This window comes from Hetaerina americana, unplaced genomic scaffold (assembly GCF_022747635.1).
Source record: "Hetaerina americana unplaced genomic scaffold, ioHetAmer1.1.p SCAF_32, whole genome shotgun sequence".
In the NCBI taxonomy this organism is placed as follows: domain Eukaryota; kingdom Metazoa; phylum Arthropoda; class Insecta; order Odonata; family Calopterygidae; genus Hetaerina; species Hetaerina americana.
Window position 1 is genome coordinate 1,776,176 of NW_027286897.1, and position 20,790 is coordinate 1,796,965.

The following is a 20,790-nucleotide window of genomic DNA, read 5'->3' on the forward strand; positions in this document are numbered from 1 at the left end:
ACTTCGAAGTCGTACGTCATTGGTCGAAGCATCCAGTGGGAGGAGCAACGTAAGTAAAATTAAACCCCTTAAGCCCCGCCCCTCTGGGAGAAGTCAAGTAGGACCTTATCCAAGAATACCTCCTGGCTTCATACCTCCTCACAGGTTATGCGCACCGGATACCATCCACCGAAAAACTCGGATTTTTAGCTTTCTGGAGCGCGTCGCGCTACTGTCACCGGCGGGGTGTGTGATAACGCGTCTGTTTTTGTTCAATTTGTTCGTTATACAGGTTTTTCCTGGTGTTAATCTGTTGACTTTAACACTGAGAAATATGATATCGATCTTTTAACTTAAATATTTTTATACAATCAGGGGAAAAACTTAAAATAATTACTTTTAATCAGATGTGCACAATCGGCGTATCTATTTAGGAGGGCATATGGGATATATAAATTTAGTCTAACGCGAGCAATGTAGGAGTGCGTTCGCACGTATAACGACGATTACTTGAGGACACCTTGGGTTATCGTCCGGTACCTGAGAAGCCTGGGGATGTAGTTAACATATAGTTTTATGCTTCTTATCTTGACTCCAATGCATCAGTAATTTTGAAAGTTATTTTTATTTAACAGGTACATTGCGTTGAATTATTTTATCTACAAAAGCACTCGCAGTCGTGAGATTTGCAGGGTTTTTGGAATTATCAATATTGTTAATGAATGGACCAGCATATCGCGGCCTTTAAATTATACGTTGAAATGTCATTTTTAATATTCTACAGGTCATTTACAACCAGGTTGTCAAAAAGAAACCTCATTACAATAATTATCTTGCATTATATGAGGTCCAGATGGGTGTAAGCTTATAAACAGAAAAGTAAAATATAAAACAAACAAATGAAAAGCTTGTGCTCCAGCATACGTTTAAGTATTACCGTAACAGTACAAGGTCCTGGAAAAAGAAAGAAACTACTACCACAGAAAAAATATGCGACTGCTCCCGATTACATCACTGTTGATTATTCATTATTAAATTAGGATATTTAAAACCCCCGAAAGAAGACACCAATGCTTAACATAATCGTGTTTTATGTTCGGGCGCAAAGATTAGTAAAAAGAATTAGTTATTAAATATAAACGGTATATACGAAACTCCTTTCACATCCTATACGACCGTAACCCGTAATTGGCATGTATTTCCCCGTTCGAGTTATGGTACCAAATGACGAAATACTGCACCTAACACTGCTTTCCAAACGCTGGTGAGAGACTCATTAGAAAACATAGTACATTAAAAGAACTTTGGCATTGGGTTCAAAATTACTCCCACATGAGGGAACAAATGGCCGAACGTTACAATAAAACTTGTCATTGGGTATGTTTTTACCTATTACGCCAATGTTTTATTCTTCTCGAATAAAATGAACATGCTAATGCGCACATTTCTTTCAACTAAACATAGTTTGACGGTGGGAATATTGACGATCCCATTGAAAAAACCAAAAAAATCTATAAATGAAAGTACCCACAAGTCGGGTCATCTTAAAAAAAACCGCAAGGTTCGTTGTCATTTTAACTTTTTGTGCCACCCTTAGAGGTAACTCGTAATTTTGTTCGATAATTATACAAATATCGTATATTGACTCGCAATTACGGCTAATATTTTTGAGGAAGTCCAGTGTACAAAAACATCGGAGATAGAGACTCTCTGAACGCAGGCGAGAGCTTCGGAAGCGCTCTAACCAGCTTAAAATGGGATTTACTAACAGGCCCGTATAACGTGCTAAGAGGTGTTCTCGCAGAAGGTATCCATGTAGAACGTTCCACTTGACTTCTCCTCCTCCAGCAGCCACGGATAACAGTTTCCTCTCCTCAAGACTTCGAAGTCGTACGTCATTGGTCGAAGCATCCAGTGGGAGGAGCAACGTAAGTAAAATTAAACCCCTTAAGCCCCGCCCCTCTGGGAGAAGTCAAGTAGGACCTTCTCCAAGAATACCTTATGGCTTCATACCTCCTCACAGGTTATGCGCGCCGGATACCATCCACCGAAAAACTCGGATTTTTAGCTTTCTGGAACGCGTCGCGCTACTGTCACCGGCGGGGTGTGTGATTACGCGTCTGTTTTTGTTCAATTTGTTCGTTATACAGGTTTTTCCTGGTGTTAATCTGTTGACTTTAACACTGAGAAATATGATATCGATCTTTTAACTTAAATATTTTTATACAATCACGGGAAAAACTTAAAATAATTACTTGTAATCAGATGTGCACAATCGGCGTATCTATTTAGGAGGGCATATGGGATATATAAATTTAGTCTAACGCGAGCAATGTAGGAGTGCGATCGCACGTATAACGACGATTACTTGAGGACACCTTGGGTTATCGTCCGGTACCTGAGAAGCCTGGGGATGTAGTTAACATATAGTTTTATGCTTCTTATCTTGACTCCAATGCATTAGTTATTTTGAAAGTTATTTTTATTTAACAGGTACATTGCGTTGAATTATTTTATCTACAAAAGTACTCGCAGTCGTGAGATTTGCAGGGATTTTTGGAATCATCAACATTGTTAATGAATGGACCAGCATATCGCGGCCTTTAAATTATACGTTGAAATGTCATTTTTAATATTCTACAGGTCATTTACAACCAGGTTGTCAAAAAGAAACCTCATTACAATAATTATCTTGCATTATATGAGGTCCAGTCGGGTGTAAGCTTATAAACAGAAAAGTAAAATATAAAACAAACAAATGAAAAGCTTGTGCTCCAGCATACGTTTAAGTATTATCGTAACAGTACAAGGTCCTGGAAAAAGAAAGAAACTACTACCACAGAAAAAATATGCGACTGCTCCCGATTACATCACTGTTGATTATTCATTATTAAATTAGGATATTTAAAACCCCCGAAAGAAGACACCAATGCTTAACATAATCGTGTTTTGTTTCCGGGCGCAAAGATTAGTAAAAAGAATTAGTTATTAAATATAAACGGTATATACGAAACTCCTTTCACATCCTATACGACCGTAACCCGTAATTGGCATGTATTTCCCCGTTCGAGTTATGGTACCAAATGACGAAATACTGCACCTAACACTGCTTTCCAAACGCTGGTGAGAGACTCATTAGAAAACATAGTACATTTAAAGAACTTTGGCATTGGGTTCAAAATTACTCCCACATGAGGGAACAAATGGCCGAACGTTACAATAAAACTTGTCATTGGGTACGTTTTTACCTATTACGCCAATGTTTTATTCTTCTCGAATAAAATGTACATGCTAATGCGCACATTTCTTTCAACTAAACATAGTTTGACGGTGGGAATATTGACGATCCCATTGAAAAAAGCAAAAAAATCTATAAATGAAAGTACCCACAAGTCGGGTCATCTTAAAAAAAACCGCAAGGTTCGTTGTCATTTTAACTTTTTGTGCCACCCTTAGAGGTAACTCGTAATTTTGTTCGATAATTATACAAATATCGTATATTGACTCGCAATTACGGCTAATATTTTTGAGGAAGTCCAGTGTACAAAAACATCGGAGATAGTGACTCTCTGAACGCAGGCGAGAGCTTCGGAAGCGCTCTAACCAGCTTAAAATGGGATTTACTAACAGGCCCGTATAACGTGCTAAGAGGTGTTCTCGCAGAAGGTATCCATGTAGAACGTTCCACTTGACTTCTCCTCCTCCAGCAGCCGCGGATAACAGTTTCCTCTCCTCAAGACTTCGAAGTCGTACGTCATTGGTCGAGGCATCCAGTGGGAGGAGCAAGGTAAGTAAAATTAAACCCCTTAAGCCCCGCCCCTCTGGGAGAAGTCAAGTAGGACCTTCTCCAAGAATACCTCCTGGCTTCATACCTTCTCACAGGTTATGCGCGCCGGATACCATCCACCGAAAAACTCGGATTTTTAGCTTTCTGGAACGCGTCGCGCTACTGTCACCGGCGGGATGTGTGATTACGCGTCTGTTTTTGTTCAATTTGTTCGTTATACAGGTTTTTCCTGGTGTTAATCTGTTGACTTTAACACTGAGAAATATGATATCGATCTTTTAACTTAAATATTTTTATACAATCAGGGGAAAAACTTAAAATAATTACTTGTAATCAGATGTGCACAATCGGCGTATCTATTTAGGAGGGCAGATGGGATATATAAATTTAGTCTAACGCGAGCAATGTAGGAGTGCGTTCGCACGTATAACGACGATTACTTGAGGACACCTTGGGTTATCGTCCGGTACCTGAGAAGCCTGGGGATGTAGTTAACATATAGTTTTATGCTTCTTATCTTGACTCCAATGCATCAGTAATTTTGAAAGTTATTTTTATTTAACAGGTACATTGCGTTGAATTATTTTATCTACAAAATCACTCGCAGTCGTGAGATTTGCAGGGCTTTTTGGAATCATCAACATTGTTAATGAATGGACCAGCATATCACGGCCTTTAAATTATACGTTGAAATGTCATTTTTAATATTCTACAGGTCATTTACAACCAGGTTGTCAAAAAGAAACCTCATTACAATAATTATCTTGCATTATATGAGGTCCAGATGGGTGTAAGCTTATAAACAGAAAAGTAAAATATAAAACAAACAAATGAAAAGCTTGTGCTCCAGCATACGTTTAAGTATTATCGTAACAGTACAAGGTCCTGGAAAAAGAAAGAAACTACTACCACAGAAAAAATATGCGACTGCTCCCGATTACATCACTGTTGATTATTCATTATTAAATTAGGATATTTAAAACCCCCGAAAGAAGACACCAATGCTTAACATAATCGTGTTTTGTTTCCGGGCGCAAAGATTAGTAAAAAGAATTAGTTATTAAATATAAACGGTATATACGAAACTCCTTTCACATCCTATACGACCGTAACCCGTAATTGGCATGTATTTCCCCGTTCGAGTTATGGTACCAAATGACGAAATACTGCACCTAACACTGCTTTCCAAACGCTGGTGAGAGACTCATTAGAAAACATAGTACATTAAAAGAACTTTGGCATTGGGTTCAAAATTACTCCCACATGAGGGAACAAATGGCCGAACGTTACAATAAAACTTGTCATTGGGTATGTTTTTACCTATTACGCCAATGTTTTATTCTTCTCGAATAAAATGTACATGCTAATGCGCACATTTCTTTCAACTAAACATAGTTTGACGGTGGGAATATTGACGATCCCATTGAAAAAAGCAAAAAAATCTATAAATGAAAGTACCCACAAGTCGGGTCATCTTAAAAAAAACCGCAAGGTTCGTTGTCATTTTAACTTTTTGTGCCACCCTTAGAGGTAACTCGTAATTTTGTTCGATAATTATACAAATATCGTATATTGACTCGCAATTTCGGCTAATATTTTTGAGGAAGTCCAGTGTACAAAAACATCGGAGATAGTGACTCTCTGAACGCAGGCGAGAGCTTCGGAAGCGTTCTAACCAGCTTCAAATGGGATTTACTAACAGGCCCGTATAACGTGCTAAGAGGTGTTCTCGCAGAAGGTATCCATGTAGAACGTTCCACTTGACTTCTCCTCCTCCAGCAGCCGCGGATAACAGTTTCCTCTCCTCAAGACTTCGAAGTCGTACGTCATTGGTCGAGGCATCCAGTGGGAGGAGCAAGGTAAGTAAAATTAAACCCCTTAAGCCCCGCCCCTCTGGGAGAGGTCAAGTAGGACCTTCTCCAAGAATACCTCCTGGCTTCATACCTCCTCACAGGTTATGCGCGCCGGATACCATCCACCGAAAAACTCGGATTTTTAGCTTTCTGGAACGCGTCGCGCTACTGTCACCGGCGGGGTGTGTGATTACGCGTCTGTTTTTGTTCAATTTGTTCGTTATACAGGTTTTTCCTGGTGTTAATCTGTTGACTTTAACACTGAGAAATATGATATCGATCTTTTAACTTAAATATTTTTATACAATCAGGGGAAAAACTTAAAATAATTACTTGTAATCAGATGTGCACAATCGGCGTATCTATTTAGGAGGGCATATGGGATATATAAATTTAGTCTAACGCGAGCAATGTAGGAGTGCGATCGCACGTATAACGACGATTACTTGAGGACACCTTGGGTTATCGTCCGGTACCTGAGAAGCCTGGGGATGTAGTTAACATATAGTTTTATGCTTCTTATCTTGACTCCAATGCATTAGTTATTTTGAAAGTTATTTTTATTTAACAGGTACATTGCGTTGAATTATTTTATCTACAAAAGTACTCGCAGTCGTGAGATTTGCAGGGATTTTTGGAATCATCAACATTGTTAATGAATGGACCAGCATATCGCGGCCTTTAAATTATACGTTGAAATGTCATTTTTAATATTCTACAGGTCATTTACAACCAGGTTGTCAAAAAGAAACCTCATTACAATAATTATCTTGCATTATATGAGGTCCAGTCGGGTGTAAGCTTATAAACAGAAAAGTAAAATATAAAACAAACAAATGAAAAGCTTGTGCTCCAGCATACGTTTAAGTATTATCGTAACAGTACAAGGTCCTGGAAAAAGAAAGAAACTACTACCACAGAAAAAATATGCGACTGCTCCCGATTACATCACTGTTGATTATTCATTATTAAATTAGGATATTTAAAACCCCCGAAAGAAGACACCAATGCTTAACATAATCGTGTTTTGTTTCCGGGCGCAAAGATTAGTAAAAAGAATTAGTTATTAAATATAAACGGTATATACGAAACTCCTTTCACATCCTATACGACCGTAACCCGTAATTGGCATGTATTTCCCCGTTCGAGTTATGGTACCAAATGACGAAATACTGCACCTAACACTGCTTTCCAAACGCTGGTGAGAGACTCATTAGAAAACATAGTACATTTAAAGAACTTTGGCATTGGGTTCAAAATTACTCCCACATGAGGGAACAAATGGCCGAACGTTACAATAAAACTTGTCATTGGGTACGTTTTTACCTATTACGCCAATGTTTTATTCTTCTCGAATAAAATGTACATGCTAATGCGCACATTTCTTTCAACTAAACATAGTTTGACGGTGGGAATATTGACGATCCCATTGAAAAAAGCAAAAAAATCTATAAATGAAAGTACCCACAAGTCGGGTCATCTTAAAAAAAACCGCAAGGTTCGTTGTCATTTTAACTTTTTGTGCCACCCTTAGAGGTAACTCGTAATTTTGTTCGATAATTATACAAATATCGTATATTGACTCGCAATTACGGCTAATATTTTTGAGGAAGTCCAGTGTACAAAAACATCGGAGATAGTGACTCTCTGAACGCAGGCGAGAGCTTCGGAAGCGCTCTAACCAGCTTAAAATGGGATTTACAAACAGGCCCGTATAACGTGCTAAGAGGTGTTCTCGCAGAAGGTATCCATGTAGAACGTTCCACTTGACTTCTCCTCCTCCAGCAGCCGCGGATAACAGTTTCCTCTCCTCAAGACTTCGAAGTCGTACGTCATTGGTCGAGGCATCCAGTGGGAGGAGCAAGGTAAGTAAAATTAAACCCCTTAAGCCCCGCCCCTCTGGGAGAAGTCAAGTAGGACCTTCTCCAAGAGTACCTCCTGGCTTCATACCTTCTCACAGGTTATGCGCGCCGGATACCATCCACCGAAAAACTCGGATTTTTAGCTTTCTGGAACGCGTCGCGCTACTGTCACCGGCGGGATGTGTGATTACGCGTCTGTTTTTGTTCAATTTGTTCGTTATACAGGTTTTTCCTGGTGTTAATCTGTTGACTTTAACACTGAGAAATATGATATCGATCTTTTAACTTAAATATTTTTATACAATCAGGGGAAAAACTTAAAATAATTACTTGTAATCAGATGTGCACAATCGGCGTATCTATTTAGGAGGGCAGATGGGATATATAAATTTAGTCTAACGCGAGCAATGTAGGAGTGCGTTCGCACGTATAACGACGATTACTTGAGGACACCATGTGTTATCGTCCGGTACCTGAGAAGCCTGGGGATGTAGTTAACATATAGTTTTATGCTTCTTATCTTGACTCCAATGCATCAGTAATTTTGAAAGTTATTTTTATTTAACAGGTACATTGCGTTGAATTATTTTATCTACAAAATCACTCGCAGTCGTGAGATTTGCAGGGCTTTTTGGAATCATCAACATTGTTAATGAATGGACCAGCATATCACGGCCTTTAAATTATACGTTGATATGTCATTTTTAATATTCTACAGGTCATTTACAACCAGGTTGTCAAAAAGAAACCTCATTACAATAATTATCTTGCATTATATGAGGTCCAGATGGGTGTAAGCTTATAAACAGAAAAGTAAAATATAAAACAAACAAATGAAAAGCTTGTGCTCCAGCATACGTTTAAGTATTATCCTAACAGTACAAGGTCCTGGAAAAAGAAAGAAACTACTACCACAGAAAAAATATGCGACTGCTCCCGATTACATCACTGTTGATTATTCATTATTAAATTAGGATATTTAAAACCCCCGAAAGAAGACACCAATGCTTAACATAGTCATGTTTTATATTCGGGCGCAAAGATTGGTAAAAAGAATTAACTATTTAATATAAACGGTGTATACGAAACTCCTTTTACATCCTTAACGACCATAATCTCTAATTGGCATGTTATTCTCCTTTCTAGTTATGGTACCAAATGACGAAATACTGCACCTAATACTGCTTTCCAAACGCTGGTGGAAGACACATTAGAAAACATAGTACATTTAAAGAACATTGGCATATGGGCTGAAAATTACTTCCACATGAGGGAATAAATGCCCGAACGTTTCATTAAAACGTCTCATTGGCATCTTTTACCTACGACGCCATTGTTTAATTCTTCTCCAATAAAATGAAAATGCAAATGTCAATATTTCCTTCAACCTTACTATAGGAAATAAGGTTTTTTAAAAGAAAAGAAATTGTTCTCCAGCATCCGTTTAATTTTTATTGTAATACTACAAATTCCTGGAGATAAGGAAGAAAATATTGAATTTAATTTTGGCTAAACGAAATGCAGAATAATGGTATTGCACAACACCACCTCACAGTTGCCGGATGCATTTCAAAATAAGGCATTTAAAACGCAACCGAATGAAGAGTAAAAAGCTAGTAAAATTTATCATTTTTGTGCTTCTAGCTCTGGCATAGAGATCAGTACATATTGTATGTCAATAAATATCAACGTGCCAAATGTTAAAAGATCATTTTCGACACTAATTTTTTATTGGACATATTTCTCGTGTCGCGTTAATTGTCCAATAATCGAAGTTCTTCCTCTCAAACACTACTTTCCACCCCTTGCGTGGCAAGTATTAGAAAAAATAATACATCGAAATAACAATGGTAGATAGGTGCGAGAATACTGTGGAAAAGTTCAAGTTTTCTTTTTAGAATCCATTGAAAGTGTTACTCATTAAATTCTTACCTGAAAATCCTACTGCCATATATGGTCCTCTCCTGTACCAGAAAATTACGTATTTTATGGTGAAATTTAATATATTTTACCAGTGTTAATGATGGGGTGGGCATGATATTTCACTGCTTAAGATGATATTTTGAAGATTTAATCAATTAGTTGAGAAAAATAATGAGAATATGCCACCATTCATTTTTAACCTTGAATTCACAGCATCTGCAAAGCATTCAATACATACTTGTACATATATTTATGCAAAAAATTGTGGAAATGAATTTTTTTAATTGAAACTGATATTCCTGTGCTTAATTTTAAAATGATAGTTGCCCAAGTTGACACCATGCATGCTCTTCTTATGCCGTGGTGTTTTGGTACTGAAAGTTGTACTGAAAATTAACTAAAATATACACAAATATAACAATTAATTTGTGAATCCAAAATCCCATGATCCTATCCCATGATCAAAGGTACAAAGAAGACAAAAAATTTTAGATTTCTAAGATACAGGAGCATTTATGAAAAAAATGCATAAATGCAGTATGGAGGAAAGAGATAGGGAATGAGAAATGGAAGGATAGGGAAAGTGAAGAATATTACTAAAAATAAGTTAATCAAAGTCATAAACTAAAATCATGAGTTATTCTTACTGAGTCTTTCCTGAATGGGAAGGTTTTCATGAATAATTTGTCTGGAAAGTAACATCCACCCCAAGTAATTGTACTGAATTGGTGAAAAATGGTTATAACCAATATACTTAGCCCAAAGTTCATATTGACAGAGAGGGTGGAATTAATGAAATTCATACATTTAGGATAGGGGATTACTCATTACCTAGTGCTTATCCTATTCTGACCATACGTTCCAAGAAATCAAACCATCGGTTTGGCTGATTTAATTATAGAATTGTTATGACTGGCAAAAATTACAGAGTGCTTTTCAAAAGAAAAATATTCTCTACTTCAAGTACTTTTCTATTCTGGAATCTCATTGTAGCCCTCATGTTTATTTTTTTACTATTTTTCAGGCAAAGAGTGCTTTCCAAATGCAAAAACATCTGTGACAATGCTCATTTTTCGAATCAGTTGGTCATCCATGGACATTGACTGGGAATATAAATTTTTCTTATGCTCACAAATTAAGTGATTCAAAACTATCATGAATTATCTCCTGGGAATTAAAATATTTTTTTACTATTTCTCAATGGCCAGGTAGTTAAATGTTTATCATATGATCACTATTGCTTCCCATACTGAGATTACCCATTGTAGAAAAGGTAACAATAACAAATCTCAGGATTCAGCTTTGATGTATCATGGAAGGAAGCATGGTTTCAGAAATCATACTTTGTTGATTACCATACTTAAAACTGTAAATGATAATGATAGCAGTTTTTTTTTACTAATTACATTTAAAATAATAACTCATGTGTTTTTGTAATGGAAATCCATTATTGCCCTCCAAATCATCTTATTTGATGATGCTCCTGATTTTTCTCCACAGTTAGTCTTTAAAAAAAAGTGTTCAAAGGTGAGAGAAGATTTGCTACTTTTTGTTGCTGTTTTAAAATACCACACAATTTTCTCATAGCTTCTAAGTCTTTTCCATGAAAAAAGCATAGTGAGTTAGGATGTGCATACATCAAATTAGAAAATGTTAATTTTATGGTGTACCCTTGACTTTTCATGAAAGTTAATAGAAATTCCTAGAATTTTTCCAGCACCCTTCCATGCTATGTAAAATACTATGAAAAATGGCATCATCCGATCCCAATGCAAGAAACAGCATGAAAGGGAATATGAATATATGAACAGAAAAATGAGCAATGAAGAAAAATGAGAGAAAATATTTAAACAATTCGTATCTAAGACTTTAAAATTACTTTAAATATTTTTTTCTTTAAACAGGTGTTTTCTTTATCCCAATATTGTGAAAAAAATAGAAAAAGTGTAAAACAATAGAAAATACTACATAGCATTCCAAACATCCTACTCCTCAATATCCTCAGCCAACCCAAAACTGTATGCACACACCTGTAAGTACGTAGGTAGATACCCACTTTTAGCAAACATGGTATGTCGCTGTTTTAACAAGATCTTTCACTGGGTACAGACAAAAATACTTTTACAAGCCCTCACAGAATCTTACACTAAGCTTTAAATAAAATTGACACCAGTAGGAATAGTTTAAAATAGCTAGAAAATTAGTATGTTTTATTCAACATGGAAAATTCCCCTATTAATGCCCCAACTACTGGAGAGCCATGAGCATAATAAAACTCATTGAAGGTGGAGTTACATACTTACCTAATCAATCATCTGCAACAATATATGATTTGAATGCCCCTTTTAAGCCTCCTCTTGGTCCCAGAAATACTCCATTCTGATAAATGGAGAAAGATATGCACCAACAATGACTAAAAAATCTTAATCTCCTTGCATACCAATAACAACTTGGTCCCAAAAATACAGTCATAGCTAAATTCAGTCAGGAATGGGTTCTTTAAGCCTTGAAGGTTTTCTTGATAAATGTGCATAGGACTTTAGTGATTGGCACTTTATAAATATTTTAGCATTGTCTTCCCATTGGATTTAACAAAATAGTCCACATATCATCAAATAAGAACACAATTGGTGAGGTGTCTTCCTTTTTTGTCAACTTGAGGATCTGACTCGAAATCCCAATGCAAGTTGGCTCTGTATCTGCTCAAGAGATTTCCCTTTAGTCTCTGGTAGGAGGAAGAATACAAACACTGCCCCAAGAAAACTGAAGCCAGCAAAGAGGAAAAATGCAGCGGCGGTTCCCAAAGCTTCAACAAGGTCCTGCAAGGAGACAATCCAGGCAATATTAAACCGCATATTCTAAATTGAAATCATCAAAATAAAATTACATTTGAAGTAACTATTCCAGAAGGCCTATTTACATGGGAGGATCTCATAAAGACTTGAATAAATATCTCCCTAAATAAAAATATCTCGTATATATATTGTACTATTGTAGCTGCCATGTCAAAAATCATGGAAAGGTTTATGGCAGACAAATTACTGAATTTCGTGTATAAGAATGAAACAATATCAAAATTTCAATTTGGTTTCTAAAGAAATAAAGGAGCCACACAAGCCTTTGTATCAGAGATGGAATGGATCTTTTGTAGATCTTAGTATAGCTTTTGACACTGTAGATCACAATTTATTGTTAAAAAATTATACTGTATTGGAGTTCGTGGATCCAGCTATCATTTCTGCAAGTTGATATTGTATGCTGATGAGGTAGTACTCATATCGAAGCATATGGAACTAAAAACAGCTATTCAGGGCATGAAACTTGACTTAAATAATATCAATAAATGGGCATATGATAATAATCTTGTTATCCATGACATTTTTCTCATTGATAACAAGTCATGTTTGTGAAACACAAAACCTCTGACATCATAAACATTCAATTACAGATTCATTCACATTACTGCCTACATTACCCCACCAATAACTGTAAATGCCCAATGATAGAACAAGCAAATAAATATTATTATTTTGGGGTACTCATTGACCAAAATATTAACTTTGGTGAACATATTTAAAAAATAAATGATGAATTAAAGTACATCCATTGTCAAGTTCACTACATTTCTAGTTTTGTAAGTTTGAATGCCATAAAAAAAGTGTATTTTGCACTGGTAGTAATAGTATTTAGGGGAGGCGACCGACAGCTGAGGTCATTTGCGTTGCACTGGTTGATAGTATTTTAAGATAATCATAACTGTCTTGAGGATTTACTCATTCTACAAAAATTAATATACTAAAAAATAAACAGCAAAAAATCCTAGAGAAAATGTCTGAGGGTAGATAAAAAAAATACGAATATTCTAGATGGAAGAAATATCTTTCAAAAATTAGGAATTCTGCCTGTAGACAGGCTGTATAGATATGCCATCATAATAGGAAACTATTTCAGTAAACGCTGTGAATGGGAGAATAAAAAACTAACAATTATACAGAAAGGATGAGGGCTTGGAACAAAACGCGACAAAATATATGTAGCTTATAATTGCATAAACTTTAAGCTCTCATTTTTGTTTACATGGCACCTGCTGTCAAGCAAGAACTGACTGGCCTAGCAGGATCGGAATAATAGTATTTAATATTTTTAATATATACTACTCTTATACATTATGAAGATCATATCACTATAGTATGTGATAAAGATTGTCTGTAATTGTAAGTTGTATTGATGGTCTGAATTCTTTGTATATCATAGATAGTGAAAATTTTACCACAATTGTACATTGTACATAAATAGCAATAAAAAAACTTTGTGCTTAAAAAGAAACAGGTTATCCAAATGACGGCAGACTAAAAATTTCAACTTTTTTAAAAATTCACTTAGAACTCTAGAAACTATTTAATTAGATGGTCGAATTCATTTTAGTAGTATCAGATACAAAAGAGAAGATAAGTTTTTGTCTTACCTGGAAGCACTTGGTGGCAATAAAGGACAATATCCAGCATGCCGATGCCACTATAGCCCCTGCAGGTCCCTTTGCAGTAGGTGGCAACACTTCAGCCATCACAGCCCATGGAAGGGGACCAAAGCCAAGAAGGTATGCACACAGATATGCAATGACAGTTGTGAGTGGAAGCCAAGTAAGAGAGGCTAAATGGTCATTGCCCTCAGAAGGAGGCGACTCCTTGGCCTATAAAATAATGAGGGAACAATCAATCCAAATTTCCTTTGTTACGATTTAGTCGAGTTTGATATTTACTTCATGTTGTGCAATACCATTTCATATTCCAAGCTAATTCATATAATGTATTAATTTGAAAAAGCAATGTTTACTTTCATTCTCTTGATAATTCATGAATTATAACACTGCTATGAGTAAGAAGTCAATATAGAGTATGTTAATCTCCACTAAATTAAATTACTTATTTATCAGCTAGCTATATGCATTTCTTTCATCAAAATAATGACCAAGAGTCAAATAAAATAGAGGAAGGATGTTTTTTTCTTTCCCTATGACCTCTAAGGCATGCTTTGCAGTGGAATTTTCTTTTACGATATAATCTTATCACAGTGTATTTTCATGCAAAGTGGAGTTACCATAGTCTACATACAATCACAGCAGGATGCGTACTGAGTGTAGGGACGTTTAAACACCAAGATGGTGGCTCTTGCCCCACGAGGCCAAAAGTAAGTTACTTTCTTGACAGCCCTCGTATACTTGTGCAAATGAGCATCACAAGACCATCGTTGACCATTGTTGGCAGAGCCACTGAAGCTACTGGTTGTTTGCTATTGTTGGTAGAGCTACTGGAGGCTACTGATCGGTGAGCCCAGGTTCATTGTGATTGACTTTATGCAACCTCAACTTCAACCAAGCTATGTGATTTTTTTGGTGTACTATAATTTCCTGGGAAATGTCATGTTGTACATAGTAAGGACCTGAGCCCCTACCCTGAATGTGCAAATGTGCCATTTTAGCACAAGATGAGCTTTCTCCCTAGATGAGCAAAAAAGCAATGAGAGGTGTTCGGGTAATCTTGGAGGGGAAAGTAAGGTGCTCACAGCTAGGATGGCCAACAGTGCCTGACTTAAGTTTTATTTGTTCATCTATTGACAAGTGTCATGGGCTTGAAAGGAATTTTCAAGAATGCAAATCCATTATAATGAGCTATGACGTATCCAAAATAGGGACATTTTCTATGACTTTAGCATTGACGATGAAATCATGCTGAACATGTGCTCCACATTCCAAAAAACCCCACTGACAAATGCAGGAAGTGCCCATTTTTAGAAAGGATTTGAAGACTTTAAAATGATTGAAAATATTTTTCCTTTTTTCCAAATGTTTAGCAAAACAATTAAAATGTGACAGAAATTACAAATTTAATCTTGAACATTTTTGGCACATACCAGTTAGATGGGAATTGATAAAGTCAAAAATGATTAATATGAAAAAACTAAAAGAACCCTACTAGAAGTACATCAAGGATAAATATAGTATGCATCCAGTATAAACAAATACAACACATAAACTGAGTTAATAATTCATTTCTATATATTTATGAAAAATGTCATAAAATCAGGAAGCACAAATTCTTTAACTGATAATACCTTGATCAATGTTTGAGATTCTCCCTTTCTTCATATAATCTCCATTTTGAAAAAAATTAAGGCAGTACAATGTCAAATATCACATAAATATTAATATTTTCCTGTTTTCTTTCATTTCAATACTTATGTTTGTATTTTGATATTTACTTTGCTTCATTTACAATGTTGATTTTGTCTGAATTCTTTTTTAAAATTTGTATGTTCTTAATTTTTATATTTATCTTGTACCAATTGATTTGATGAAATTTTGACACAAAAAGTGTTTCACTTAATATATTTAATAATTACTATGGAATCACATTCAATTTTTTTTATTTTGCCCCATAGATTTTCCCTGTAGATTGTGGGGTTTCTATTGTAAAAAAATAGTGGCTCGCATGCAAAATATAATTGGCCAGACCGCAATTACCCTGTTCTAGACTTACAACATGAGTTTTCATTTTACAGGAAAGGAAGAACTACTAAATCAGATCTGAATATTATGGTAACTGAAATTTCTAGCAGGTTTGATGGATAATGTATTTCTCCTAAACTCAACTTTGATGATCCTAAATATAACTACCAGCTAAATGAAATCAATCCTCATATCAGGAATTTAAAAACATAAAAGCTCTGAGACAGATTATTATGTACATCAGACCTCCATCAGGTTAAATTTAAGTGATAGTTTTACCTGAAAATAACCTCCAAGGGATGCCAGAGAAATTGACATGGCAATGGCTGAAGTCAAGAGAAGGATCCTTCTTCCAGCCTTATCAGATAAGGGTGCAGCAATCTGTGAAAACAGCAACATCACCACGGCCACCACTATGGAGCATGTAGATGGGGTCATGGAGCTGCCAGCATCTTTGAATATGCGTTGTGTGTAGAGGAACACTACATTGATCCCCGACAGCTGCTGAATGACCACAAGTCCAATGGAAATGATGAGAGCCCTCTTCATGGCTGGCATTGAGACAAGTTCCCGGAAGGATGATGCCCTCTGCTCCTCTCTCTCCCTTTCTACAACTTCAGTCATATTTGCCAATTCCTGTGTGACCTGTGGAGTTCCCCTCAGCCACTGGAGTGACAGCTGGGCCTCATCCAGCTTGCCACGGGCAAGCAGGCACCTTGGACTCTCCGGCATGAGCAAAATGAGACCCAAGGCAGCAACAGCGAGAGCAGCTGATGACCAAGCGAGGGCTGCATAGTTTTTAGCTGCACCTACTGCATTGGCAAAGAGGATTCCCACGTTGAACATGACCTACAGAATGGGTGGGTATGGTGATTAGTTTCTTTTAGTTTTTCTATATAAGTGAGTCAAATGGTCATTAATAGCAACATGGAGAATATCAATTGAAATTTCTTCCAAGTAGCGAAACAAAATATAACTCAAAGAATATGACTTATTCTATCATTCTTATGGTCTCTTCATCTACCCCAAATAACTAATCCTGAATTTACTTATAAAATGCTGTCCACCAGATTATTAAAATAATTCTGAGTCACTTTGCAAGGAGAAAATTCCTATTGAAAGAATTACGATGCATAAAACTATTTAAACTTAAACCATGGTAGATTTCCACAAAAATTTAAATTTGCAAAAAAAGGCCTACTTGTCATTAGTTTTAACTTTTTTAAGAGAAATAATCCTTCCGTCTTAGAAGCATTTGAGCTTTTTTGCTAATGTGCTGTAGGTTACAGTAATTTTGCAATGCTTACACAATGGAGAAAACCAAAATATTATAGTATATCATCTATTCAGGTTTGTATTACATATGTCACTTAGAATGATAGAGGGAACAGAAAGCATTGCATGCTTTCTACAAATCATTCCTACCATTGTTTACCTCTGATGGTGATGAGCTGGATTAACTGGAACGGTGGAAGAATTCTTTCCATCACAATAATCACACTGCTGGCAATGTCATGCTGATGCATGGATTGGGTCCCTCAAGAATGAAATTTGGGTATAGCTACCTGCAGTATTGATCCTAATGTCCCCCTGACAGAGTCTTCAGCTATCTCAGCCACGTAAATTGGCACAGCAACCACAACACCACCGAGGGCAAGGCCTGCTATGATACGGGCTGCATAGATAGCCCACAGATCTTGCACGGAGGCAATGATGATGTATGAGATGAGAAAGGGGACCGCAAGCGCTGCAATGGCTGGTTTAGGGCCGATGGCATGCGTCAGTGTGCCAGCCATGGCGGCCCCTGGGATTGCTCCCAGTGACAAGAGTGACCCCACCCACGAGCCCTGCTGGTTGTTGAATGGGAGCATGGGCAAGGCCGGTGAGGTCCATGCAAGACACGTCCCACCAACTGCAGCCGAAAGAGTGGCTGAAAAAAGGGGATGAGATTGATTCATGACCCACATTTTAAGTAGCTCAGTAATAAAAAAGGCACAATATTGATTGAACCAAAAGTCATTTGGTAAATAAAGAGTATACCAGGATTGCAAATAGATGATCAATGTCAGCAAATGATGGCGTATTGAAGATTTCTCAGTGTATTTGATAGTTTGTCAATTATTTTGACATACATATCCCTGAAATTCTTGCAATAAGCTGTAGCATTTTAATATTAAGTTAAAAATGGTTATTTGTGGAAATAGTTGTCTCTATTAATGCTGAGGGTAAAAAGAAACTTAACATTTCCACCAAAAAGATTTAATATTTCACGACCATGGTTTCGATACTGTGCATCATTGAAACCATGGTCGTGAAATATTAAATCTTTTTGGTGGAAATGTTAAGTTTATTTTTACCCTCATAATGAAGGAATTCCACAAAGTTAAACCTGAAACTGTTTTGTCTATTAATGTTGTATCTTGTACATCTTATGTGGATATATAGTGTATTTTAAACATTTTTGTCATATTAAAATACATTGTCATTTACCTATTTCATATTTTCAATTTAATATGATGACTGTGGTAAACATGTTAATCTTAAATAGAGAAATTAATGTTAAATGTATACAGCTAAATGAATATATGCAAAACTCTTTGTTGCATTCATGCAAGTTCATTTTAATGGTAGTTTCTGAATTGTTCAAGAGAATAGTGTATTTCAGTTTATGTTAAAGAATGACTTCTGCTAAGAATTACGAAGGCAAAATATGGCTAGTGTAATGCCACCACTGTCATTCAGACTACCTATAAAATATAAACCACCTTCAGGATTCAAACCTTTGAAAAGCATGAGAATTCAGCACAAAAACTACAGCACAAATATGTTTCATAATTTTACACGTAAAATTTCAAAGCAATTAACATATTTCCTTTTTCACATTGCTCAGTTGAGTTTATAATCACAGGGAAGCATACATTCTAACTGTTTATTCAACTTACTTGTACATTCTTGCTTCTGCTTATTAAGTCATTAGTTCTTTTGCTATGTAAAGATCAAAATTCCTGCACTTTTCTAATTTGCCATTATCTAGTTTTGTTTGAAAATTTTTTTCCTTCCATCAGTTTTGTTTTACATCACCTTACTCTGAGGTTCCCCTTTTCAAGAACATTTGTATTCCATAAAAAAAACCATCATCATAGCTATTGCCATCTTACTTCCAACTCTCATTGACTGACAATTAGTTGTAACTATAATTATTTATAACCCATCCACAGTGAACTTGAAATAATGCACTTCATAGCAAAGCCCCAAGGTTATCATATTTTGAGAATTAGTTTTTTCCGGAATTAGGTGAAAATCAACGCTAAGAGATAATTTAATATCACAATTTAACCTACCTGAGATGGCAGCAACATACTGAGGCCACTTCTTCCCTGGGTGTACTTGGGTATCCTCAGGGGCAAGAGCAGCTCTCTCAGTAGAAGGGTCAAAGTCCTTCTCCATGGCACGTGAAGTAAGTTAATTCAAATAAGCTGGCTGGTATTACGCCCAATGATCATTGACAGCATAACTGAAATCAGATTGAAGGAAAACATGGAATTACTCATCACTTGAGGGAGTTGGAAGATGGTAAGTTTTGGGTAATAAGAGTAATAATAATGATAAAACATCTTTAATTGGGTGAGATTGTTGGCATAAAAAAATTTTAGAATCATTACAAAAAAGTATTTATAATGATAGTAAAAAAAATAAGGAAGAGAAAAGAAAAACTAAAAATGCACTAGCATATTGAAGATAATTGGGTTCAAGAGAACAGAGATATATACATTTTTGGGGAAAACGTTGGGATTGTGGACTAATGATCTTAATGAAAATCCCACCTCAAGAAAACACTCATACTGGAAATATGGGTATGAAAAATTTGGGGAAATCTTACTGAGACATAGCCAAATGTGTGGATGTTTAATAATAATGCTAGTGCAATGTTAATAGATTACATTGGATAAAGCCTAGTAGATACAGAAAATATTGAACATAGAGGTAGTAAAAAGCAGAACATCGGAGGAAATTTCCATTATTATAGCAAAAATTTACACTCATGAACAAATAAAATATATAGTCAAAGGAATAATAATAAAAAATACATAAACATAGCATAAAAGATAAATTGGAATTAATAGATACAAATGCTTATGATTTATTTAAATATACACATTGAACTATTACAAATTTCAGTGCATACTTGTAAAAGAATGACCCTGAATAAGACAAAAGCTGTTGGATATGGGCAAAATTGATGATAATTGTTCAAGGTCAATGATGTTGATAAATGATTGATAACTGTGAATTGAGGATGAAATGGAAGATGCAAATTATTTGAAAAGTATTAGTCATTTAAGATTGCTTTTAATACTCATTCAATTCATTAATTTATTCATTCCAAAAACTTTCATCATCATTGTCTGAATAATTTTTAGAGTAAAATATATTCATGAATTTTATATCTTCATTCCTGATTCTTTACCATCCATTTCACATCTATTCAAAAGAGTGTAGAATGGAGCAGTTTATGAGTTACCCATTAAAAAATGATTAATCTAATTATGAGCAATGAAGGCAATAAAATTTGAAATACTGTAGAGTTTAAAAATTATCCTAAACTCTACAGACAATTTGGTTGAGCAATTGACATTTCAGAGAATCATCATAAAAGAAATGACATTATCGAAATTTTGACAATTCTTGTTCCTTCTAAGTCTTATTTTTATGACAGAGCATTAACTTCAGATTCTCTTAAGAAATAGGTGCAAAAGGAGAACAATACATGAGGAATACATATCACTCATTATTTCAATACTTAATGAAGATCTACTCCTACTCAGTGTTTGTTTTGTTATAAAAATAAGCACACAATCATAGGAAAATATTGTCTCATTT

General features: G+C 35.7%; 1 protein-coding gene across 1 annotated transcript in view; it reads right to left on the bottom strand.

The window, feature by feature from the left end:
• Positions 1-10,917: 10,917 nt before the first annotated feature.
• The window catches only part of LOC139691286 (facilitated trehalose transporter Tret1-2 homolog), a 42,897-nt gene continuing 33,024 nt past the window's right edge, over positions 10,918-20,790 (bottom strand). The window contains exons 2-6 of the mRNA XM_071589045.1: positions 19,251-19,423; positions 17,475-17,839; positions 16,189-16,758; positions 13,870-14,094; positions 10,918-12,223 (exon numbers count right to left, since the gene is read on the bottom strand). Coding sequence (XP_071445146.1) covers positions 12,056-12,223; positions 13,870-14,094; positions 16,189-16,758; positions 17,475-17,839; positions 19,251-19,356 — 1,434 coding nt within the window. The 5' untranslated portion in view covers positions 19,357-19,423 and the 3' untranslated portion in view covers positions 10,918-12,055. The remainder of the gene's footprint in view (positions 12,224-13,869; positions 14,095-16,188; positions 16,759-17,474; positions 17,840-19,250; positions 19,424-20,790) is intronic.